This window comes from Enhydra lutris, unplaced genomic scaffold (assembly GCF_002288905.1).
Source record: "Enhydra lutris kenyoni isolate GAN:26980312 unplaced genomic scaffold, ASM228890v2 scaffoldscaffold75, whole genome shotgun sequence".
NCBI classification, from domain to species: Eukaryota; Metazoa; Chordata; class Mammalia; order Carnivora; family Mustelidae; genus Enhydra; species Enhydra lutris.
In genome coordinates, this window is record NW_019154159.1 from 2,268,294 (window position 1) to 2,292,180 (window position 23,887).

General features: G+C 62.7%; 1 protein-coding gene across 4 annotated transcripts in view; it reads left to right on the plus strand.

Annotated features, from left to right (window-relative positions):
- The window catches only part of LOC111160354 (septin 9), a 121,713-nt gene extending 98,152 nt beyond the window's left edge, over positions 1-23,561 (plus strand). For all 4 annotated transcript variants that reach the window (XM_022523412.1, XM_022523411.1, XM_022523410.1 and 1 more), the window contains 9 exons: positions 12,825-13,016; positions 15,030-15,158; positions 15,545-15,626; positions 15,953-16,090; positions 16,713-16,830; positions 17,646-17,741; positions 18,029-18,125; positions 21,161-21,212; positions 22,288-23,561. In XM_022523412.1, the coding sequence (XP_022379120.1) occupies positions 12,825-13,016; positions 15,030-15,158; positions 15,545-15,626; positions 15,953-16,090; positions 16,713-16,830; positions 17,646-17,741; positions 18,029-18,125; positions 21,161-21,212; positions 22,288-22,423 (1,040 nt within the window). In that variant the 3' untranslated portion in view covers positions 22,424-23,561. The remainder of the gene's footprint in view (positions 1-12,824; positions 13,017-15,029; positions 15,159-15,544; positions 15,627-15,952; positions 16,091-16,712; positions 16,831-17,645; positions 17,742-18,028; positions 18,126-21,160; positions 21,213-22,287) is intronic.
- The last annotated feature ends 326 nt before the right edge of the window (positions 23,562-23,887 follow it).

Consider the following 23,887-nt stretch of genomic DNA (forward strand, 5'->3'; position numbering starts at 1 on the left):
AAAGCTTTGTTCCTTCTCGTGGCTGAACTGTATTCCACGCGACGGCCACGCCGCGCTCCGTTTACCTGTTCATCCGTGGGTGCGTGTCAGGGGTGCCCTGCATTCTGTCGTGAATCACACCGCCGTGAACACGGGTGCCCGGGTCCTGGTGTGCACGTGTTTTCGTTTCTCTTGGGGACCTGCCCGTCCCGTGGTAGGTGGTGGGGGTGCCCTGGGCGTCCTGCCCCCAGTCCCTGCGCGTTTCTTGCACTTTCCCCCGTGACATGTTGAATCTACGTCTGGACAGTTCTCCAGAGGTGCAGGGCCAGCCCGGTGGGATATGGTGGCTGGGCCTGGAGATGGATTTGGGGGTCGGTTTGGGGGTCAGCGTGGGGGCACAGAAGAGCCATTCGGGTCTGCAGCCAAGGGCTGGTGCTGGCTTCTGGTTCCCTTCACCCGTGGGGCCCAGAACTCGGCAGAAGGGGGAAGCAGAAGAAGGTCTGCGGTTCCTCCCGCTGGGGCGATGGGGAAGCTGCAGCAGAGCCCGTGAGCCGTGAGCCGTGAGCGGGAGGAAGTGGGTGGAGGGAGCGGCTGGGCTGCGCAGACCCCCCTCCCTTGTAGGAAGCTGGGGGAATGGACGGGGTGTGGGAGCGGCCTCTTCCTGAAAGAACGGGCTCCCCCTGACCTCACCAGCCCTGGCCCCAGGCAGACGCTTCCTTCCAGGGAGGGTGGAGGTGCGGGGGGCTGCGTCCGGGACCCCAGGAGGGGGCGTGGGCAGCCGGAGCATCTGCCCCTGCGCCACACACAGAAAAGTTAGGCTCAAACACAACACGTGTCCTTTGTCATGTGAAACCAGCACATGAGCGCAAAACGTGAAGACCGTTTGCCCTGCGCCCTGGTGCACCCACTCCCCACGCAGCCCACAGCCCGAGCTGAGAGCCCCGGAAGGGCCTGGTGGGGCTGGGAAGCCAGGAGGGGGCGGTGAGGCCTGGGCCAGGCTGCCCTCCTCCTCCCGGCAGCTGGAGGGGCCTCTACTGCTCGCCAGTTTGCAGGCAGAAATTACCATATGAATGTGGCTCCTTCCCGGATCCTGGAGCTGCGGGACCTGGGAAGGCACAGGCTCCCACCCCCAGGGCCTCCTTGTTCGGTGCTGGCAGCCAACCTAGCGGAGGAGGCTGACTTTGACTCGTTTCCGATCCCTCTGGCAGGTACCCCTGGGGCACAGAGGGTGCGGGGTGAGCGGGACACCCCACCGACAGCATGCTTCAGGCTGGGCCTTCTTCTGTCCTGACTTGTGTAAGGACAGGTTACCCTGTCCTTACACAAGTTCTTTTGGTCTCATTTCAAGAGTCGCAGCTAATTATCGCAGGAAACTCGGGCTCCAAGGAGAAACCGGCAGCCGGGTGGGGGGCGGGATAGCAAGTTTGAGCACGTTTAGACTGAAGTGCCCTTGCACATCCACGCCCTGGGGTCGGTGCTGCTCTGGTGGCCCAGCAGCCTGTTATGTCTGAGCTCCGGGCCCTGTCTGTTGTTCAACCACTCTTAAGTTTGGGCTAGAGGTGTGTCACATGGATCAGCTGGACAGAGGATTCAGGGACAGCAGGAAAAGTCCCCCTGGGGCTCTGCAACTCACCGAGAGATGCCAGCTCCCAGGGGGCATGTCTTCAGGGTTGCCCAGTGACCGGTGGCCTGGTCCCCAGCACACAGGGGACCCACTTGGCGCTGTGGCACCTGCCAGGCCGCCTGTAGCTGGGGAAGCCACTCAGGGTAGTGCCTCAGGCTAGTCCCAGGTGTTCTGCTCTGAGCCCCTGCCCATCTGCTGGGCCCGCCTGCCCCTGGCCCTGTCACAGGCCACCAAGTGTCCGCCTGGTTTCCTTCTCCGTGGGCGCCCTACCCCCATTTCCTGAGCGAAATTTCCTGACCAGGCAGGAGCCACCCCCGGAAGCACATCCATCCATCCATCCATCCTTCCTCTTGGGGGTTTGGTGCCTCTAGAGGACGACGGAAGCTGGACATGGTTAACGTCCAGCTCACACGCTGCCGCACACTGAAAGCCGCCAGGGGGCCCGTGGGAACGGATGCAGGCCAGCACCTCGGGGGCCAGGGCGGGAGAGGCGCCACCTGGATTGGCCGGGGAGCAGTGGCCGGGCCCCCCACGATGTTCTGGGAAGAGAGGAGGGCTGGAGGAAGGGCTGTGAGCTCCCTGTTCATTCATTTAGCAACCTGGGGGAATGGGGGAGGGGGGGTTACTCAGGGAGCAGGGGGCGGGGAGAACCTCTCTGAGGACCCTTGTTTGCAGAGCTGATAGGAGCTCGGGAGACTGGCCGGGGCCTGTATTTCATGGACAACGACTTAGAGCGTTGTCGGTGCCTTGCGTGTTTCTGCCTCAGCAGTAATCTTCGATTCTTACAGCGCTCTTGGGAGGCAAGTGTTACTGTTCCAACGTATACATAAGGAAATGGAGGCACAGAGAGGTTAAGTTACTTGCTCAGGGTCACACCGTAAGTGTGGTGAGGGCTACCAGTGAGTGGACAGAGGTTGGCATTTAATGCCCAGAGGACGGGCAGTCTCCTGGGGAGAGCGTCCAGCCGGGGACCAGGACGGATTCTGCCGGCGGAAGAGGGGCTGGTGAGCAGCCTTAGCCCCAGCAGCTCAGACAGAGGAGGCAAAGCAGCAGAGGTCAGCACGGAAGCCCAGAGAAGAGAGCACTTAAGAAAAGGAAAGGGGGACTGGTCAGAGCTCATTCCCTATAGCTTGGGGTGAGGGGTTACCCCAGGACTTGGCTCTGCAGAGGCCCAGTGGCTGTGTCTGCTCAAAATGCCAGGTCCAGAGTGTACCCAGACTTTGTGCCACAGCGCGGGCAGGAAGATGGACGGGACCTGCTTCTTCCCCTCTGCTGTGTGACCCGGCACTGAGTGCAGGGGTGTCTGCACCCCGCCCACGGCCACCATCCCACCCCCTGCCGGTGTTTCAGGGCTGATGGACGTGTCTGTCCAGAGGGTGGGCAGCGGGCTTTTTCCTGGGAAGGGCCTGGGCTAAAGGGCCGGGTGTGTTTCCAGGACTCCTTGGATGGGCCGGCAGCCTGTCCCGCGGTCCCGCTGGCGGTCCCGCTGGAGAGCGTGTGACCGTAGGGGTGGGCCTTCCAATATCACAGCGTCCTTCTTTGGTTTATTCACTGGGTGTGGGGCTCCTGTGGGCGGGCGGGGGCTGGAGGGGGAAGGGGCTGGAGGGGAAAGGGGGAAGGGGCTGGAGCGGGGGCTGGAGGGGGAAGAGGGGGAAGGGTCTTGAAGGCATGGAGGGTCTGAGCAGCCCTGCTGGCAGGGGGCACAGTCCGGGGTAGGCTGAGGGCTGTGGAAGGGTCCTTGCTGATCCCTGGGCCCTGAGCCCGCGGCATGCAGAGCCCCTGCCCTCCTGAGCAGGAAGGACCCTGGGTGGGAGGGCAGATGCGTCCAGCTCCCCCAGCCCCCCTCAGCCGAAGCTGGAGCCGCAGATGGATGGGTGCCCTGGTTCAAGATGGTCTGGGGCTGCCGACCCCGCCCCTGCTTTCCCCCACCCTTCCTGGACCCTCAGCCCCTGGGCCTGTGGTGTGAGACGTCCCTCTCCCTGCCTCAGGGGTCATCTGGCTGGGCTTCTCTTCCGGCCCAGGAATGTGCCCCTCCCTGCTCAGCCCCCTCCCAGGCGCTGCACCCGCCTTCCCAAAGGGTGCTCTGGGCACGGGGTCGCCTTAGGCAGCGCCCGCATCACCCCACCCACCCCAGGCCTGACCAGAACTGCACAGACATGGATTGTTTCGTAACTTTTTTGGGGAGGGGGAGGGGAATTTTGATGTCTTTTTCCATGTAGCCCCTGGGGGTGGGGAGGCTGCCCCATGGTAGCCGGAGAGCCCTGTCTACTTTTTGTTTTCTCAGATGACTTCATCAGCTGGGGAAGGCAGAAACCCCAGCACCCCCAGCCTCTGTCCGGTCTCACCCCAGCTCTGGGGAGCATCTGCTGACAGTGCTGATAGGAGAGGGGCAGGGGCAGGGGAGGCGGAACCCCCCTCTTTAGGGGTCATCCCTGATAAGAGGAAATTCCACGCTGTGACAAATGGCCAGTTTCCATCCATCCACGGGGGCGGGTGGGACCTTTTCTTTCTCTTTTTAACTTGGCAGATATTTGCCAAGAACTAACGGAATCTCTGTGGTCAGCCGGCCCCTTCGGACCTGGTGGGCGGGCTGGCCGGGGCTGGATTCTGGGTTAGCTTCGGGGCGGGGGTCCCGGTCATGCTGGAAGGTTCTCTGGGGTGGGAGGAGGCTCCGGTGGGTGGGTGGGCCGGGGGCACAGTCCCTGATCCTGCAAGGCCAGTGGGTGCTGGAAAATGGACTAATAACTCGACACAGGAAGTTGGAGGGCTCATCCCAGCCCTGGCTGCCTGTCAGTTCTCCAGGCTGCCTTTTAGGAAGGGAGCACGGGCGGCTTGCAGGTCGGAGCCTGCTCTGAGCGAAGAAAGACGGATGTCTCGCCCGGCCGAGAGTCCCTGGGAGGGGGAGGCCGGCCTGCAAATCAGGAACAGAAGAGGGCCTCTTCCAGAAGGGGGTGGGGTGGCCTGGTGAGAGGTGGCCGCTGTCCAACTCGTACTCAGCCGGCCTCGGGCCAACTGAAGCGAAGAGCTTCTTGAGGTTTGAGACTCCGGCCTGCAGGACGGCGGAGCTTGCTTTCACACGTCCAGCGGGAGCGAAGCCCGGGAGCCTTGGTGGACGGTAGGAGCGGGGAACCCCTCCCCGCCTTCTCCGCCGTTGGGGCGCCTCCGGTCCTTGAAGGAATGAATGAATGAGTCAGAAGGGGATGGCAGGGTCACTACCGTGTCCCCTCCCAGGTCCTCAGAGGGCAGGGGGTCCTGGGAGAGCTTCCTGGATTGATGCACACTCCCACCGGGTCGCCCCACACAGGAACCAGAGATTGCAACTTCGTCTTCCGCCGCTGGGGCCGTCTCCCCCTCCTCCCCCTCCTCCTCCTCCCCCTCCTCCTCCTCCCCCTCCTCCTCCCCCTTCTCCTCCTCCTCCTTCCCCTCCTCCTCCTCCTCCTCCTCCTCCTCCTCGGAAAAGGGAAGGAGCTCCAAGGGAAGGAGCTCTGGGAGCGGGAGAAAAATGCAGCCCTTTGCATTTGCAAATCCCTCTTTTCTCCGCAGAGGCGCGAGCCTTTGTGCTCCTTTTCTAAGCCCGAGTTTCAGGCCAGAGGGCGAAGTCTCCGATTTCTGGCATCCCAGTTCCCGACCAGACTCGGACGAGACACTTCCTGCCTCGTACAAAGTGTGAAGTGTAATTTGATTTGGAATTACTTATCGAATTAGATGAGGCATGTGTGCTTTTGAAATTCAGTCCTCGATCCCCGCCCGCACAAATTTGCAAAATTTGGTCATTTATATTCAGTGTTTTCCATCTTAAGAAAGGAACAGGAAGTTCCCCTGCGATGTTTATGGGGAGCTTGTAGCGGCTTGGGTGGGTGAATGGGGGACAAGGAGCAATGGCAAGGAGCAGAGGAAATGAGAAGAGGTCCTGTTTTCAAAGCCCTGCAGGGGGTGAGGCCCCGCACCCTCCCTGCCCACCCCCTGCCCACCCCCTGCACATGGCTGGTTCTCACTGGCCCTCTCGCTGCAGCTCTGGGAGGGAGACCCCCGGCCTTGAATCGTTTGTTGAATGAATCTGTATTGTGGTCTTGGTCCCCTAGGACCCTGTGATCTTTTTCTTTTTCCCCCCAAAGATTTTATTTATTTATTTTTGACAGAGAGCACAAGCAGGGGGAGCAGCAGAGGGAGAGGGAGAAGCAGGCTCCCCCCCACCAGCAGGGAGCCCGATGAGGGGCTTGACCCCAGGAGTCCAGGATCTTCTTCCACAATTATTGTTTCTAGCCATTTTTTAAAGATCTTGTTGCAAAGCAGTTTCGTGTGTGTGTGTGTGTGTGTGTGTGTGTGTGTGTGTGTCCGTGTGTGTGTGTGTCCCCGTGTGTCCGTCTGTCCGGTCCGTCTGTCCGGTCCCCAGCCCCACTGACTTCCCCAGGTTGGCTAACAAGCACCTCTCCCTCCCCTGCCCCTCACAGCCAGGAGTGGGGAGTCATCTTTGAGGCCCCTGTGAATTTGTCAGCTCAGCCTGGGGCCACCTCCAGGAAGTGGAGTTCTGGGATGGGAATGGGTATTTTGCTCTCTGCTGGGATGGCTCCGTCGCGAGCTCTGCAGAGCAGCAGTGTCCCAGGCCTCTGTGTGGGGCCTCTGCTGTGTCAGGGCTTGTGTTCTTTGCCCTGCCACCTTCCTTGGGAGTTCTGCGGCCTGGAGAAGGCCCCTGGACTCTGGGATCCCTGTACTGGGCCCTGTGATTACTGTCGAGGAGCTTGGCCAGCCAGGCTTGGCCTTTAGGTGGTTTTCTCCCAGATTGTGGGGGCTAAAATGCTGGGCCCCTTGATAGGCCTGGGGCTTCCCTAAAGGGAACTCTTTTCCCAATCGGGTGGGCATCTCCTGGCAGCTGCAGGGGAGAGAGCGGCAAGAGCTCTGGGCCTCCCATCCCTGCCCCCACCGCAGACCCTGCCTGGGTCTTTGCTGGAGGACTTGGCCTGTGGAGTCGCCCTGCACTGAGCAGGCTCTCGGCGGGTGCGTGAGTAGCATCTGCAGGACGGCTGGAACAGCGCCTGGGGCGCCGGGAGCCCCCGGGAGACCTTAGCCGTTGTGATCAGCGTCAGGCCTGCATTTGTTCTCTCCTTCATGCCAGACAGTGAGTCTTGGACCTGCCATGTGCCGGCGCCGCTCTGAATGTGGCAGCTGAGGGCTCTGGCTCGGGGACTGTCCGGTGGAGGGGGACGTGGGAGGGAGCACGTCGTCCTAACGCAGTCCCCGTGGAGACTGCTCGAATGTAGGGTATGGGCTCAGTAGGGGACTGCGGGGACACGAGGTGCCCAGGCCAGGGCCTGCAGGGCTGCAGGCACCGGGGGAGGTTGGACAGGAGGGCAGGGCAGCTCCTGTCACTCCGCCCTGCATCTGGGCATCGTTGCTGGGGACGAGGATCATCAGCCGTCTGTGTCGTGGCCACGGGCTTGGGTGCTCTGGAGGCGTCTGCACGTGTCCCCTCGGCCTGCACTGCAGAGCTGTGCTGTGGTCCCAGAGGGTAGACTCCAGGCACCTGGGTGGGGGGTGGGGAGCAGCCACTGAGCCTGGAGGATACTGGCTGGAGGGCAGTCTTCTCCAGGCGAGGCCTTGGGGTGGGAAGAGAAGAGGCCCTGGTGGGCCCTGGTGTCCCCAGGACCCCATCCTCTGACCCCCGAGTGGGCCTACCTGGATCTGCTCGGTGACCCCGGTTCCCTGCCTGGGCCTGTCCGGTAGCCTTCTTAGGCGTCTTCGGACCGGTTGGCCTTGCTCTCTGCTCGGGCACTGTGGGCGGGTGGTGATTGAGTGAGGTCTGTTCAGACAACAGTGGCAGAGTCCCCGGGCTCTGAGAGCCAGGCATGGAGAGGATTGGGATGAGCTGGTGGATGGCACGGGCCTGACCCCGAGGGCGCTGTCCCGGGGCCAGCTGTGACACGGGACTGGTGCTAGGGAGGATGGAACTTGGGGGGGGGGGGATGTTGCTGGGATGCAGAACAAGGCAACAAGACCCCCAGGGAGGCGGCAGGCTGCGGGCACAGAGAGGAGCGGGGTCGCCGGGTGGGGCGGGGGGAGCCCTGCACTCCTTCCTACATAGGTGGCCTTCTACGACGGGCTGAGTCACACACAGAGCCTCTCCGTGGCAGGGTTCTTCCGGGTTGGGGCCAGTGGCCAGTGCCACTGCTCTTGATGGCTCACGTTCCGTGTGTCGTCTGTCCGTTCTGTTGCTGGAGGTCGTAGGTACTTCTCGAGGGCCACTCTCTGGGTGAGGGGTTGTGGGCAACACCGAGCAGGCCACGTGTCAGGTTCAAAGAGGAGAGAGCAGCAGTGGGGGGGGGGGGGTGGTCAGGAGCCACGGGGCCTGTTTTCCACCAGGTGGACAGTGCCAGTGTGGCAGGGTGGGGACCCTGCTAAGAGCCACGGGGAGCCACGGCCAGCACCTGAGGCCCGAGACACGCACCACGCAGGCCGCGGAGAAGCGCTACATTGCTCTGACGGTCAGATGACTGTGCAGTGACGGCCTCGCCGAGGGTCCCCTGGGTTCTGTGAGTAGTTAGGCTGGATGCCCGCGGGGGCCCAGAGCAGGGACCCCGGCTCTTGCACGGCCGCACTCACAGCAGCGTTATTTGCAGACGGGGGAGACAGCGCAAGCGTCTGGGGATGGATGAACCGATAAACAGCGGAGTGTCAGGCAGACGTGGAAAGGGAGGACATTCCTGCACCTGTGGTGACACGCAGGCTCTGCGAGAGAAGCCGGACGCAGGGGATGGGGCTGCACGAGGCCCGGAGGCCACTGAAATCCACAGTCCGAAGGTGGACGAGAGGCCACTGGGGCGCGGCAGGGGAAGTGAGAGGCCCGTGGGCGCCGTCCCTGTGGAGGGTGACGGACGCATTCCAGAGGTGGCTGGTGGTGGTGGGTACGCGCCAGCGGGGATGGGGCCCGGAGCAGACACCGAAACATGGTTTAAATGCCTGAAACTTGATGTTATGTAAATGTTACCACAACCAAGAGGATAATTAGGCTGGAGGAAGGGATAAGCCAGTGTGTAGGGTCACCCCAGCCTGGGTGGTCTCGAGCCTTCTTTCCGTGGGGGAGGTTGGTGGCCTGGCGGGCAGCAATGTCACCCTGGGCCTGAGAGCTGCCGGTGGGGGGCGAGGGGAGGAGGTTGACCCGGGGCCCATGCCCTGAGATAAAACTGGCATCCCCTTCTCGGAGGAGGGGAAGGAAAGTCGTGGCAGTTTGTCGTCTTTCCACATTGCCTTGTCCAAGAAGCAGGCACGAACAGTGAGCGAAGGCAGGTGGTGCTGTGTGACCATGAGTCAGTGACTTAACCTTTCTGAACCTGACTTTTCCACTTTTAAAAAATAGGGCTCCTTTGGGGCACCTGGCTGACCCTTTCCATCTCAGGGTTGTGAGTTCGAGCCCCATGCTGAGTGTAGCAATCACTTAAAGATAGGGTCTTTTTTTTAAATGGGGCTCAGGGCGCCTGGGTGGCATAGTCATTTGGACCTCTGACTCTTGGTTTCGGGTCTGGTCGTGATCTCAGGGTCAGGGAATCGAGCTGTGTTGGGCTCTGCGCCCAGAGTGGAGTCTCCCCCTCCTCTTCCCTCTGCTCCTCCCACTCATACGCGCTCTCTTTCTCTCTCTCGGCTAAATACATCTTTTAAAAAAGCAGGGCTTCCCCTGATTCTGTTTAGCTGATGAGGGTTCAGAGAGGGTCATCTGGGACATAAATGTGAAACTTCTTTCATGTGAAGAACATCCCTTTGCTGATAGTAGCATCTCACGAAGTTCGGGTATGAAACACAGATTCAGGTGCTGGGGCCACGAGAAAGAGGATGAGGCCCCGGCCCCAGGGAGAGGTTGCTGGGGCACGTGGGTCGGATGCAGGTCTGACCATCGTCGCGGCGGGGCTGTGGGCCAGGCTGGGGACGCAGAGCCCTCCTCCCCTTAGCCCGCACCAGGGGGACAACTCCCAAGACCCCAGTCATTCCACGAGTGTTGTTCGGATGTCCCCTCCCTGTACAGCTCTGGACGGATGGGGCGGGGGGGGGGGTTCACCCAGGCTGCCGTGCTCCCTGGGGCTCACGGTGTGTGTGTGGTGGGGGACACGGATGGTAGCACACGGCACAGCAGTGAATGGGAAGCTTTCGCATTGAGTAAATGCAATGATGGTCGTCACAGGTTGGCCTGGCTATTTCTGATGGTGTTTCAGGGAAAAAAGGGAAAAAAATCACTCTGCAGACTTCAGTTTCCCCATTTGTGAAAGAAGTAGATGGAACTAGAATTCTTTGCTATCCAGTGTCTATGCCATTTGCCCCAGGTCGCTTTTAAAATGTAAATTAATTGAAATTAAATAAAATGAAAAATTTGGTTCCTCAGCGGACCAGCTGCATTTCCAGTGCTGGGAAGTCACATGTGAAAACAGGTGGCAGTTCCTCAAAAAATTAAAAATACTAATGCCACGTGACCCCGCGATCCCGGAAGAACTGGAAGCAGGGTCTCCAGATCTCGCACACCTGTGTTCCCAGCGGTTAGTCACAAGAGCTAAAACACAGAAGCGCCCCGGGTGGCCCCAGGTGTTGATGGAGGGATGGATATGCAAAAGGGACTCTGAGCCTCAAAAGGACATTCTGACACTTGCTACAGTGTGCACAAGCCCTGAGGACGTGATGTTAGGTGAGATAAGCCAACCCCCAAAGGATAAACACCTTAAGATTCCTCTACATGGGGATCCCTGGGCCTGCAGATTAGAGGGTAGAATGGGGGGAGGGAGTGAGGAGTTGGTGTTTAATGGGGAGAGAGTTTCAGTTTTGCAAGACAGCATTCTGGAGACGGGTTGCACAACAGCGTGAATGTCCTTCATGCCATGGGACTGTGCACTTAATGTGGGTGATGGTGAATTTCATGTTACGTGTATTTTAGCACAGTTAACACCGGAGCCCCACGTGGCCGCCGTATCAGGTATCAGGCAGCGCGGGTCTTGGGTCCTTCCATCCTGGAAGTCCTCTGGGACAGTGTTGGGGGAGACGGTCTCTGCTGTCCCTGCCAGGCGGCTAGAGCAGCCGGGTCCCAGGTGTCTCTCGGTGGAAAGCAAGGGTTCGGAGAAATCGTCTGGGCAGGTTGGCCTGATGGGGCCTCTGCTTCTCCCATCGTTGGGTGGGCGGGGTCCTGCCTCCTGGCCGCGCAGAGCAGGCGTGCTGGTATCTCCACTGGCCGGGAGAGAAGGGGCTTGCGGGAGGGGACCCTCACCTGTGCAAAGGCCAGGCCCTTCCATCAGTGGTGGGGGGTGGTGGGGGGAAGAATGGGGCTTTTCGCGTTTTTGTGATTATTTCTGAAGCAGGCGCTGGTGGCAGGATGTTTGCTTTGTGGTTTGAGTTTCTGCCTGGGCGGGGGGTGGGGGTCGCTGGAGAGAGGAGGGAGGGGATGAGGGCTGGATGTGGGAGTGGGCGGGGCCAGTGCAGCCCCCCCCCCCCCGCCCCCCGCCACCGACCAGACCCAGGGGCAGCTGGAAGCAATTTTCGGTCACGTGGGGCTGGGCCTAGCCGAGCCGCTGGCCTATGAGACAAGGCCCCATGTCTGTGTCCAGGAAGCAGCCCCGCGGCCACATGTTCAAGGCCAGCTGTTGTGCTGGTCTTTGTTTATTTAAAGATGCTAGAGCTGGGGACAGTCTTTCTGAAGAGGGGGCAGAGGCAGATGCCTTCCGGGTGCTGCTGGGAGGAGGCCCCATGGCTGTCCTCCATGCCCCTGGGTCGCTTGCCTTTCCCTGGCCTGGGAGTGGGGTGGGCAGCAGGGACCCGTGGGCTCTGTTACTGCTCGGTCCCCGATTCCATGAAGGGGGAGTCACGGTGCTTTGTCAGGCTGAGAAAACGGGGAAGTCGAGTGATGTTGTACAGAGAAACCACCCACGCTCTGATTTCTGGAATTTGTCAGCCGATCATCCTGGCTGCAGAAGGAGAGGGTCCTGGCCCCCCGTGGTCAGCTCCCTCTGACACTTCCGCAGAGCAGAGGTGCAGCCACCTAGGTGCGAGCCGGTTGGGCCCACTGGGGTTTGGCACTGGGGTTTGGTTGCCGGGGAGAGTCTGGTCGCTTCCCCAGGAAGTGGAAACCCCCGTGTCCTGTGTCCTGTGCACGAACCCCGCCCACCCCCCACCCCGCCCCAGCGCACACTTGGGAGCAGGGTTCCGAGGCTGATGCCCAGGGAACCAGCCAGCCCCTCCCTGGGGGGGCCCGGGGAGATGTTAGGATGCACCGTGTGCTTCTTCCCATGAGCGTTCCTGGGAGACGGGAGGGAGCTGACCGTCCTCAGTGGTCAGGGGCTGGGAAGGCCGCCAGGGAGAGGTGTGGGCAGGCGCCTGTGGTGTGTCTAGGGGTACTCCAGGTCATGGCCAATGTGCTTCTGGCAGACCCTGGGAGGGACCCACGCTGTTCTGAGCACCCTGACCAGCTCCACTGGGGGAGTGGCCCTCAGGTCCTCACTGGGTGCCTCTGGCCACTCCTCCAGGCCTCTGACCTGGGTGTGCAGACTCCTCAGGGCAGGAAGGGAGGGAGGTTCTGATCTGCAAACTGCAGAGGCTTGAGTTATTTCTAGAAGCTCAGTCCCGCCTGCCTGTTCGCAGACCTGGAAGCAAAAGCTGGGGGTGTGGGGCACACAGGTGCCGGGCAGAGAGAAGGACCCCCCCCCCCCGGGTGGGGGCGGGGAGCTGCCCCAGAGCCCCATCTCCCTGCTGGTGCCTGGGAACTGCGGAGCCCAGGAGGGGCATACTCTGTCCCGGTCTATTAATGGGGACCTAGGACTGAAAACACCTCACTCGGGAGCTGCAGGATGATACCCGGGTCCTCTCCTTCGTCCTGGCTCACGGGCTGGCCCCACCGCTCAGCTGTTTGGCCTTGAGGGTCCTGAGGCCTGTGGGCTGGAGTGGGTGTGGGAACCTGTTTGAGCCTGTGATGGAGGTGGAGACGGCCCACCCGGGTGCCCTGGGGCAGGATGGAGGCCCGGAAGAGGAGGGCTGGGGTCACCTCTGCCTTGGAGCTAAGGGAAGGAACCTACTAATAGGCAGCTGCTGGGGAGGGTGGGGCTCTGCGGGTGCTGTGGTGGAGGGCCTTTAGGTCTGGGGTCTTCTGCAGGGGTCTCCTGGGCAACTGAGCCTCATTTTCCCTGCTTGAGAAATGGGGGTGTGGTCGGTGCTTTGCAGATGCCTGTGTTAAACCCCCTGACACCCCCCATTCTCCCCACAGCCCCCGAGGCAGCTCCTGGCTGCGTTGGCGACATGGCTGACACCCCCAGAGACGCCGGGCTGAAGCAGGCGCCCGCGCCCCGCAATGAGAAGGCCCCCGCGGACTTCGGCTACGTGGGGATCGACTCCATCCTGGAGCAGATGCGCAGGAAGGCAATGAAGCAGGGCTTCGAGTTCAACATCATGGTGGTCGGTGAGTGCGCGCCCAACGCTGGGACCCCACACCGCTGGCTCTGGGTCTCAGTCCGCTCCTTGGAAAATGGGGGTGGGTGCACCTGGCCCGCAGGGCAGATGGCGCGTGGCACTGAGCGTGAGCCCAGGTGTGCGCCCGTGTGCCTGCCAGGAGGGCGGCAGCTCGCTGACCAGCAGCCTCACCCTCGTCCCCCGCCCGCCGGGGGCTCAGCCCTGGACTTCCAGTGACGGGGCCGGCCCCCCACGGCCAGGAGGCCTTGCTGGAGGCTTCCTGGTTGGCCCCAGGAGAGCTGGATGGGCCCCAGGGCAGGTCACTGATAAGCCTGGCCTGATCCGGGTTGGGGGCCAGACGTGGGGGCGCACTGGGCCGCCTCTTGTTCCTGAAGTCCTTGGGGCCCCATTCGGTCCTCGCAGACGCCCTGTCAAAAGGGTGTCCCACTCTGTAGGCAGCAGTGAGGCCCAGAGAGGGCCTGGCACGGCCTCTGCTCACAGGGCAGGGAGACCGGAGCTCTGCTCCCTGGGCCAGGCGTGCGTCTGTCTGGGGGGTCTGCAGACCCAGCGTGGAATCCCGGCCTCACCCCTGCTCAGTGGCAAGCGGTGCTGGTCCTCCCTTCCCCGGGGCTTACTCATCCGTAAGATGGGACCACCGGGAGGGGCAGATCCGATGCCATGTGTGGCTCCTGCTTGGCCGTGGGCGCTGGAGGAGTGGCAGTCGCCGAAGCAGCAGCGGGGGGCGGGGGGAGGGGAGGACGATAATCCCAGACGGTTTGGCGTCTCCCAGGTGCCAGGCACGGTGGCCGGGCTCTCTGACGTAGCTCCGGCCTGACCTGGCAGGGACGCAGACAGGTGGGCTGAGGGGGACGTGGACAGCTGGGCCCAGGGGTTCCCGACGTCCACCTACGGCGTCCTGGGAGCTCACGCTTTGTCTTGACAGGTTATCAAAGTCGGAAAATCGGTACAATTTAATTTTAGAAAATACGTGGGCTAGCGTGGCGTAGAGCAGCTCAGGGAAGGGGTGAGGTGCTGGGGCTCCACGTGTGGGGTCATGCCTGTGAGGTGCTCCCGGTGTGGACCCTGGATAAGGCTGCGGGGTTCCCATCCCCGCACTGGGCTCTGTGCCTGTTTCCTCATCTGTCAGGCAGGATGGCGATGGCCCCCAGGCAGGCGAGGGCATTACACAGCCTCACTGAGGACAGCGGCTGGCACATACGGGGGGAGCACTGTGAGCAGAGCCTGGGGTCTGCGGCAGCCCCCCTCCCCCTACCATGCCCTCTGCCTTCTGCCCTCTGCTGTAGGCGGGCTTCAGGTGATGTGAGGATTGGAAACAGCGAGGCCGGGAGTGTTTCTGGGGCCCAGGGGTCTGGGGGCCCCATAGGGGGCGGCCTGAAGCCCCGGGGGCTCCCTCGACTGTCAGGGTCTGTGGACATGGGCACTGGCCAGTGGCTGTTCCTGTTCCTGGCGGCGAGACCCAGCTGTCCCCCATCTGGCTGTCCCCCCACCCCGTCCTGCCCCAGCAGGAACTGCCCCAGTGGCTTCACACTGAGCCCCGTGGTCGCTCAGCTACAGGCTTTGAATGCTGAGCGTGCTGGCGCTTCCAACCTAGATGACCCCGGAAGCCGGGCAGAACCCTGCAGTGCGGCAGCCTAGCACAGTTGGACTGTGGCAGGTTTGCAGAGCCTCCCTCCTGTGGTCCTGGGGCTCTGTGGAGCTTTTCCTTCAAACCTCATGACCTCGGTGTGTCCGCTGTGAAGAGGAGAGCTGCATCAAGGGGCCCAGCTCCCCCACTTGGCCTCCCTGGTGCTGCTCTGCTTCTCAGCTGCTCTGCCTCTCAGCTCCTCTGGGTCCTGCCCCACGACAAGGCACCACGAGAGCTGGGCCACTGCCTGGGCATCCCAGCCCTTCCTGCCTCTCGCCCTCCCCTGACCTGGGGCCCCTACTGAGCGGGGGCTGAGGGACAGCGCCCAGGTACTACCGAACCACCGGGCCCAATGACCGGCTCCCATCCTCTCCCCAGGGCAGAGCGGCTTGGGGAAGTCCACCTTGATCAATACCCTTTTCAAGTCCAAAATTAGCCGGAAGTCGGTGCAGCCCACCTCGGAGGAACGTATCCCTAAGACCATTGAGATCAAGTCCATCACGCACGGTGAGAGCCGGGGTGGGGCTGGGCGTGTCGACACGGGGTGTGGGGTGCTGCTGAGTCCTGAGTGGCCAGGTTGAAAGTCCGGGTCAGGGATGCTCTCCGGGAGCCCTGTAGGCCCTGGTTGGAGGGAGCCCCCTGGGGACAACTGAGTTTTACAGCAAAACCCATGGGTAGGAGCTGCCCAAGTCAGCGGTCACCAGGCCCTGCCAGAGGTGGTCCTCCCTGTGCATCACCTGGGGGATCGTCGCTGGTCCCCGTGGGGCACCCCAAACGGGCCTTGGGGGGGCTGGGCTGGTCAGGTTCCTCCCAGGCAGGACCCAGCCTGCCCCAGGTTGTCTGTGGGGGTCCGGGGTCTCCCCCTGAGCTCAGTGGGCTCTGTGGTTCCGCAGATATCGAGGAGAAGGGCGTCCGCATGAAGCTCACAGTCATCGACACGCCGGGCTTTGGGGACCACATCAACAATGAGAACTGGTGAGGACCTGGGGCTGCCGCTCCTGGAGGAGCGCCCTGACGGCCACCGGGGCCTGTCTCGTGGCCTGCTTCGCTGCTGAACCCTCAGAGGCCCCCAGATCCTGGGCCAGTGCGCAGTTTCCCTGAGACTCGTGACCCCCGCACCTGTTGGGGTCAGGGTCAGCACGGGAGGCTGGCTGGGGAGCTCTTGGGGAGGCTGCGGTCTCTGCTCAGACAGCCCCGCGGCCCGGGCCCTCGCACCGGCAGGCCGAGGACGGGTGTGGGACGTGGGGGAGAGTGGGCAGGAGCGGTGCCCCGGGGCGGGCTGACGGGTCCTGTGCTGGCAGCTGGCAGCCGATCATGAAGTTCATCAACGACCAGTATGAGAAGTACCTGCAGGAGGAGGTCAACATCAACCGGAAGAAGCGCATCCCGGACACGCGCGTGCACTGCTGCCTCTACTTCATCCCCGCCACCGGCCACTCGTGAGTCCCCTGCGGCCCCGGCCAGTGTGGCCGGGGGGGTCTTGGCCGTCCCAGTGCGGAGCCCGGGCCGTGTCCGTGACTGCCCGTCGCCGTGCAGGAAGAGCGGATGCAGTTCTGCTCCCGGTGGAGGACGGTGGCCGCCACTCGGGGTCCCTGCGGTGCTGTCCCCATGCCCTCCCAGAACTGGCTTCCGGTTGGAGGCGGTGGCACACTGGAGCCAGTGGGCGAGGCTCTGGGGGCACCCTGGGCAGTAGCCTGTCCCAGAGGCTTGGCTGGGTGGGCCCAGAGCTGCTGGGGGCTTCCTTCCCCTCCTCCTTCCTCTCGCCTCCAAGGGGACCCCTCACCCAGGACGGGGCTCAGAGCCGGCCTCGCACCATGTGCTTCTGTCTGGCAAATGCCCTTTTTCTCTTTCCTGTCCCTGTGTCCCTTTTTTCTGGCGAATGTCCCTTCCTCTTTCCTGTCCCTTGCTCAGGGCTTGGTTGGCCATGGCCTTGCTGGTGTGTCCACACCTGGGAGCCCCCTCAGGGTGCCCTTTCTCAGCTGGAGGCGGGCAGCTCGTTCTGTCGCCATCCGTCCGTCCGTCCCCCTCGGCCCGTCACTCATCTGCACCATTCTGCTTCAGCCTCAGGCCCCTGGACATTGAGTTCATGAAGCGCCTCAGCAAAGTCGTCAACATCGTCCCTGTCATCGCTAAGGCCGACACGCTGACCCTGGAGGAGAGGGTCTACTTCAAACAGCGGGTAGGGCTCTCCACCTCCATCCGGCTGTCGGACGCAACACGCCAGGCCTTCCCCGGGGGAGAGCAAGCCCAGAGCGGGTGGGGATAGGTGGCCGTGTCCTCCTCGCTGCCTCGGTCCTGCTTCAGGCCACCGTCTCCGCAGGAGGGCGCGCTCAGGCCTGCGGCTTCCTGACAGGCGGCACGTCAGAGCCACCTGGGGAGCCAGGAGAACGAGGCCCCTTGGTCTCATCCCCAAAGCGCTGGACATGCTCATCGGTGGCCCCGGATGCGGGGATTTTCCCAGCAGACTGAGGGGAGGACTGTGCCTTCACCATGGACACATCTGCCGGAGGGAGCAGGCCGCTGTGGGTCTGTGCTCGGGGCAGAAATGACGCTGTGCGCGGCGTATCCGCGTGTGGGGGAGCCAGGGCAACAAATGGTGGTGACGGTCTGACACAGGCAGGTGCACGCAGGGCTGCAGGGGTCCCGGGCAGCATCCAGGCCCCACCGTGACAGAGGGTTTCCAGGTGGAGCTTGAGGGACAACTCGCCATCCCAGAGCTGCTGTCTCCGGGGCGTGCTGGCCTACAGAGGGAGGATGGGGAGACGTGCGGGACTCAGGTGGCTGCACGTGTCTCCCGGCAGGCCTGCAGCTCTCCCTCCTCCACTCGGGAGGCTTGAGAACTGGAGTATCACGGTCACCAGCCCCGTAGAGCCTGCCCTTGACCCCAGGCTGGGCCCCCTCACTTTCTGGAGGTCACAGTGCGGGCCGATCCCGGTGGGTCAGTCCAGCCTGCTGTGTGGACGGCACCCACATCTCTCCCCTCCGGATCCCCAGATCACCGCGGACCTGCTGTCCAACGGCATCGACGTGTACCCCCAGAAGGAGTTTGACGAGGACCCGGAGGACCGGCTGGTGAATGAGAAGTTCCGAGTGAGTGCACTGGCCGTTCCCGGAGGCTCCTCAATTCCTGCTAGAGGCCACGGCAGGGTCTTCCAGACTGCTCCAGTGGGACTGGGGAAGCGGGTGGGATGGCCCGAGCCATGGGAACGTGTTCTCTGGGCCGGAAGGAGTCAGAGCCCAAGTGTTCACATGGGGCTCTCTAGGGCCAAGGGTCTCCGTTCTGGGGGGCCCCGGGCTCAGGGCAACTCCTCCCTGGTGCCTAGGAAGCGCACTGGCCTTCGCACACACGTGACCCGTGCTGCCTGTCCTTCCCCCAGGAGATGATCCCGTTCGCCGTGGTGGGCAGTGACCACGAGTACCAAGTGAACGGGAAGAGGATCCTTGGCAGGAAAACCAAATGGGGCACCATCGAAGGTAATAGTCAAGCTGCTGGGGTCTCCAGACCAGAAAACTGAAGCCGCTCTGCCAGCCTGGAGCTTGGGCACCCAAGCCCCAGCCGGGCGCTCCTGGGGCCTCATCTGCGGCATCACCGCACTCAGCCACTCAGTGGCTTGTCTGGGGTGCATAGCTGTTAGCTGATGGAGCTGTGCCTTCACCCCGATCTCCCAGGGGACAGGGAAGTATCCAGAGTGGAAAGGAAGGAGCCCTGAGGGGTCCTGCCAAGTTCTGGGTTTTGGTGTTTCATAGCGGTGCTGTGTGACCCTGGGCAAGGTGCTCTACCTCTCTGGGCCTAGGACAGGGCTGGGAATAGCGCTATCCAGCTGTGAGAACAGACGGCGCGCCCCCTGCTGAGGTTCCCGGGACCCCACATCTTGGTGTCCTGCGGCTACTGTAATAGATGGGCTGAGACTGGGTGGCTTGAAACAGAAATGTCTTCGGCTGGTTCCTTTCAGAGGCCCTAAGGGAGAACGTGTTCCAGGCCCCTGCCCTGGTGGCTGTCAGTCATCCTCCGCGTCCCTTGGGCCGACCACAGTCCCCGCTCAGCCTTCGGACTGTGTCTCTGTTCCTCAGGAGGCCATCTGCCTGTCATTTTGGCTTAGCTTCCCTTGGAATCCACGTGATCCCCTCTTAGGGTCTTCACCTTAATTACATCTTCAAAAAAAAACTCTCCAAATAGCCCCCATTCACAGGTGCCAAGGGTGTCGGCTGTTGGACATGGTTTGGGGGCCACAGTTGAACCCCCTTTGGGTGGTGGCGCCCGGGGCACTGCTTCACTCTCCGCTCTGTCCGTCTCCCTCTTTAGAACAGAGAAGGCAGAGTGGACAGGTTCGAAGGCCCACGTTGTCTTTGCTCCCGTGGCTGAGGGCCCGGCGTGGACAGGTCTGGAAGGCACTCACCAGCCGCCCTGCCCCCCTACCCCCACCCCCGTGACACCGGGCGAGTCCCTCGATCCCCCAGGCCTCAGTCTTCATCTTCACCATCCTTAAGATGGGTGCTGTGTGTCAGGACCTTAGCAAAATGACAGACTCAGAATTATGAAACTTTTGGGGCAGCAAACACCCTTAAGAAAGGGATCATCGCGATACGGGACAGTCGAGCTCCCTCCCCCTCCTTCCCTCCTTCTGTGCCTGCTCATTTTACATACATTACCCCACTGGGTGCCTAACTCCCCCACCCGCCCCCACCCCTGCAGTTGACCCTGCGCCCTCCTGCAGAGGGGACCAGGCTGTAGCACCGAAGGGTTCACCCCTGCCCTGCCGAAGCCTGGGGGAGGCGTGGAGCGGCCGCGGGGCGCCCACGTAGGTGCCCGCGGGCGGTGCCGCGGGGTGTTTTCCAGCATCTCCTGGATCTGCGCTTCCGCAGCCGTCCCCTCCTCCAGGGGTGTCTCTGCGGCCGCTCAGCTCCTGTCCACGTGGGCTGTCTCTCCGTCAGGCTTACCTGGGCGCATCCTGCCTCGGCTTTACCCCGTGCTCTTCAGGAACTGTTGGCGCAGGCGCCCGTTCTGGAGGGTGGAGAAGTGTGGGATCATAAGGGCCCATGGGGACTTGGGGACACAGGACTGGGTTGGGGGCTGCCCAGGGCTGGACAATCCTCTGCTGCCCCCTGGTGGCCAACTCCGGCCTGCAGGCTCACCGTGGGGTTGTGAGAAACGGCCCTGTGGCCCCCATGGGGACGGTTGCAAGGTGGCGGGTCTCCTGCAGCCTTCGTGAGCACCCCGGAGATTTCTGCCCCCCGTCCGCGCAGCTGGACCCCGCACTGAGCTGGCGGCTCTTCCTCTCCCGGGCCTTGCCCGCTCGTAACTGACCCGAGGACGGGCTGCTCTGTGTTCCTTCCTGGCCAGCCTGGTTAACGCGCGCTCTGTCCTCCTCCTCGCCCCCCAGTCCCTGGTCCTGTTTCTTTGATCCTGGTTTCGCTGTCCTGAGACGGTGCACCCATCCTCGGAAACTGCCTGGCGCTTTCAGGAGGAGGGTGGGGTGTGAGAGAGCACGTGGCTAGCTCATCTGAGGTGGCTGGCGTTTGAGTCCCACCTTACAGAGGAGGAAACTGAGGGTCAGAGAGGCCAGGAGAAGCAGCAGCCACACGCGCACACTCCCAGCCGTGGGGCTCCCATCTTCCCGCCAGCTCTCTCCACTTCACGTTCGTAGCAATGCCGCGTGTGAGTCTGTCGGCAGAAGGTTCTAGTGTGGGCCCAGCCTGTGCCGGTGGGGATGTGGGAGGAGGGCCAGGGTGTGGCGGGCAAGCAGCCACTGGAAGAAAATCGCAGGGCTTGGCAAGGTGGAGACCCTGGGGCTTTTGGGCTTTTTCCCCCCAGCTTACTGGGGGCGATCGGGGAGACAGGCCCATTCCCTCTGCTCTGAGCCCCGATTCCCCAAGACCACAGACGGGGAGCCCTAGTGGTGTGTTGGGTGCATGAAGATTTGATGACACACACGAGTCATGCAGCAGAGCCCTCGGGGGCACAGGGACACTGCCTCTCGGGGGGACCTGGGGGCATCTGGGGGGCCCGTCCTCCCACGTCCGCAGAGCTGACCCCTGTCCTGCAGTCTGTGCTTTGGGCGTCCGTGTGTAGCCGGGCAGCGTAGGGTTCCCAAGCCTAGCGGCAGTGGTGATGAGCTTGGGAGAAGGCCCAGCAGGGCCGAGGTTCTCTAAATGACACCTTCGGTCCCTGCCTTGTTCCATTGCCACCACCCCTCGTTTTCAGGGTCCCCTGGGACATGCTGCTCTTCTCAGGAGATGCCCCTCCCCTGGCTCCCAGTGAGGAGCAGTGGCCCTAGTGGCCCTGCTGGACGGGAACCCTCTGGGGGGCGGGCGCCTGGCAGGGCCTGTCTTAGGGTGTCTGCAGAGTCAGGTGCCTGTGGGGGCCCAGTGCTCCCCTGTGGGGTGGGGACTCCCACCCCCACCAGCCCACCCACCCAGGCTTCTCTTGGCCCCTGAACTACTGGGGGGAGGGGAGAGACAGGGCGGGGGAGGGGCTTCAAGTGACCTTAAAGCTCTTTTTGTTTCCTCAGTCGAGAACACCACCCACTGTGAGTTTGCGTACCTTCGGGACCTCCTAATCAGGTGAGAGAGGGCTGTGGGGTGTTGGTCTTGGCCCCCCGAAGGCCCTGAGAGGGCCCTAAGTCAGGAGTATGGGCAGTGGGGGAGCAGCCAGAGGTGCTGGACAGTAGCTGACCCGTCCTCCCCCAGGAGGACCTCAGAAGGCCGTTGTCTGAAACAGCTCTGTGGAAATGAAGCAGGAGGTTAAAATCCTTCTTAATCTGTGTGAAGGCCCCCCGGATAGGAGGGGGCTGGGTTCTCATCACTGCAGCCTGGGGCTCCAGGGGCTCTCTCATGCCTGGCATGGAGATAGTGTCCCCTACTCCCATCCCAGTGTCTTCTGACCCCACCACTCTGACCTAGCTGAGGCTTTCCCTTAGTTTTTCTTGAGCTCAGATAAGGAGTGGCCGTCCTTAAGCCGGTAGAGAAGGTGCCATGTGGCTGGGTCTGGGCACGTAATGAGACCGTGGGGGGCGGGGGGGGGGGCACCTGCCGTGGTACCAGGAGTTCCCGGCTTCTCTGTTAGCAGGTGGGTGCATTTTAGGCATTAAGTGGAGGGACAAGGCCATCCCTGGGGTGGGGGGGCTCTAGGTTGGGGGGTGGACTGTGGCTTCTGGGAGTGACCCCACCGTGTTAGACAGCCTGACTGCCCAAGACCCCCACCAGGCCCTTCCGAGTCTCCTGTTGGGCTGCGAGAGAGGGGGAACCTGGGCACAGGACTAGCAGGGTTGACCAGCACTCCAGTTCAGGGCGTAGCCCCAGGACCTGGTGCTTCTTGGTGACGGCAAGGACATTCGAGCGCTGTCCCCTCTGAGTGTGCACCCCGCCCCTACCCTTGGACTGGCCACAGGCTTGGCTCGGAGAGAAGGGGGTGCGTGCGATAGAACATAGGTGTTCTGAGAGGGTCTGGGTCACTGGAAACTACCCCCCACACCCCCTGCCGTACCCCAGCCTGGGCCCACTTGCTGGGCCTTACAAGCCCTCCTGGGGGGCCGCCTGAAAGCCAGGCAGGAGGGATGGGGTGCAGGGGGGGCAGGCAGTGGGAGTCCCGGCTCCGGCCCCGTGGGGTCAGCACCCGTGTCCCCCCGTGTCCCCCCAGGACGCACATGCAGAACATCAAGGACATTACCAGCAGCATCCACTTCGAAGCCTACCGCGTGAAGCGCCTGCACGAGGGCAGCAACGCCATGGCCAACGGCGTCGAGGAAAAGGGGCCCGAAGCCCAGGAGATGTAGACCCGCCCTGCCCCCCGGGACCCGCCCCTCCCCAGCCCTTTCCAGCACCGCCCCCAGGCCCGCCCACGTGCCCCGTTTTATTTTATACAATTTCCTCCACTTGCCGTCATTCTCCACCCCTTCACACGCTGCCCAATAGCAAGGTCACGTGCGCCCGCCTGCGTGTGCGTCCTTAGCCGCTCAGTGCGGGGCCTGGACCCGGTCCTGGGACGGGAGGGGCAGGAGGGGGGCCTCGGGCCTGGCGCCAGGCCCCAGCCTCTGAGCAAGGCAGGCCTGTGCAGGGTGGGGTGGGGGGGCCGGCCTGGCCAGCCTGGAGCCCCTTCCTGCCTGCTCCTCCCTACACGGCCCAGGCCATAACTCAGACCCGTAACTCAGACATCCTTCCCCCTTGCCTCCCGCCCCAGGGGCAACTAGTTAATTCCATGAGATGCAAGTTGCCAATTGCTTAGACGTGGGGAGGCCCATCAATGCCCGCCCGCCCGCGAGCCCGTCCTGCAGCAGAAAGTGCCTTTATCTCAGCCGTCCACGAGCCCGCCTTCTCTCCCCCGCTGTCCCCGCAACCAGCACTGGGGACATATCGGAGAGAGGGAGGTGTGTCTTCATCTCTCCATCGCCCTCCCATCCCCCAGGATTCGATTGAGCGTGCAAGGGAAGGGAAAAGATGCCCCCCACTCTAGCCCCGCCCCGTGGTTTGGGGGAAGGTCCCAGCAGGTGAAATCCGGTGGAGGAGCTGAGGGAAGAGGAGGTGACCATGTGGGAAGGAGGGGACTGTGTGGGCTGGGGCTGGGCCGTTCAGAGTGGCCCAGGTAACCCCCGCGTCTGCCTGTACCGCCCCGCGTGACTGCGAGAGTGTGTCTGTCTGCCTGTCTGGATATCTCTGGCCTAAGATGCTCCACCTCGGGTACACCCATTCAGCCCTCCTGGGCCAGGTTTGGCTGATACCTTGACCCCGGGAGCTTTTGTCACCCTAAATATGCCTGGGTTCCCGCACCCCAGAGCCCATCGTAAATACCTCCCGCCCCAAAGAGGGAGAGGTCAGGAGGCAGATGTGCGTGGGCCCTCATCGGGGTGCAGCCCGGGCTGGCTTCTAGCAAGGGGAGGGGAGGGGACGCAGACAGGCCTGTGCCGGGGGGGGGGGGGGGGGTGCGCGCGCACACGTGTGTGCGTGCGTGTGTATGATGTCCTTGCATTGTGTGTTCCCTCCCCACCTAAGACAGGAAGGACCCCTTAGCGAAACCGTTTACTTGCCGACTTGCCACGTTTTTGCCAAAACCAAGACTGCGAAGGAAGCCTCCACCTTTGGCGGCGGGGCGAGGGCGCGGGGGGGCAGCCTCGGGCGGGCCGGACTCGCTTTCCTTCTCTGTAGCCAGATCTCGGCAAATGGTGTTTCACCGGCGCCTGTTCCCGCGGTGGCCTTTTGCTATGTGCCTCCTGAGAAATTCGTCTTTTTGTATAAATAACAGT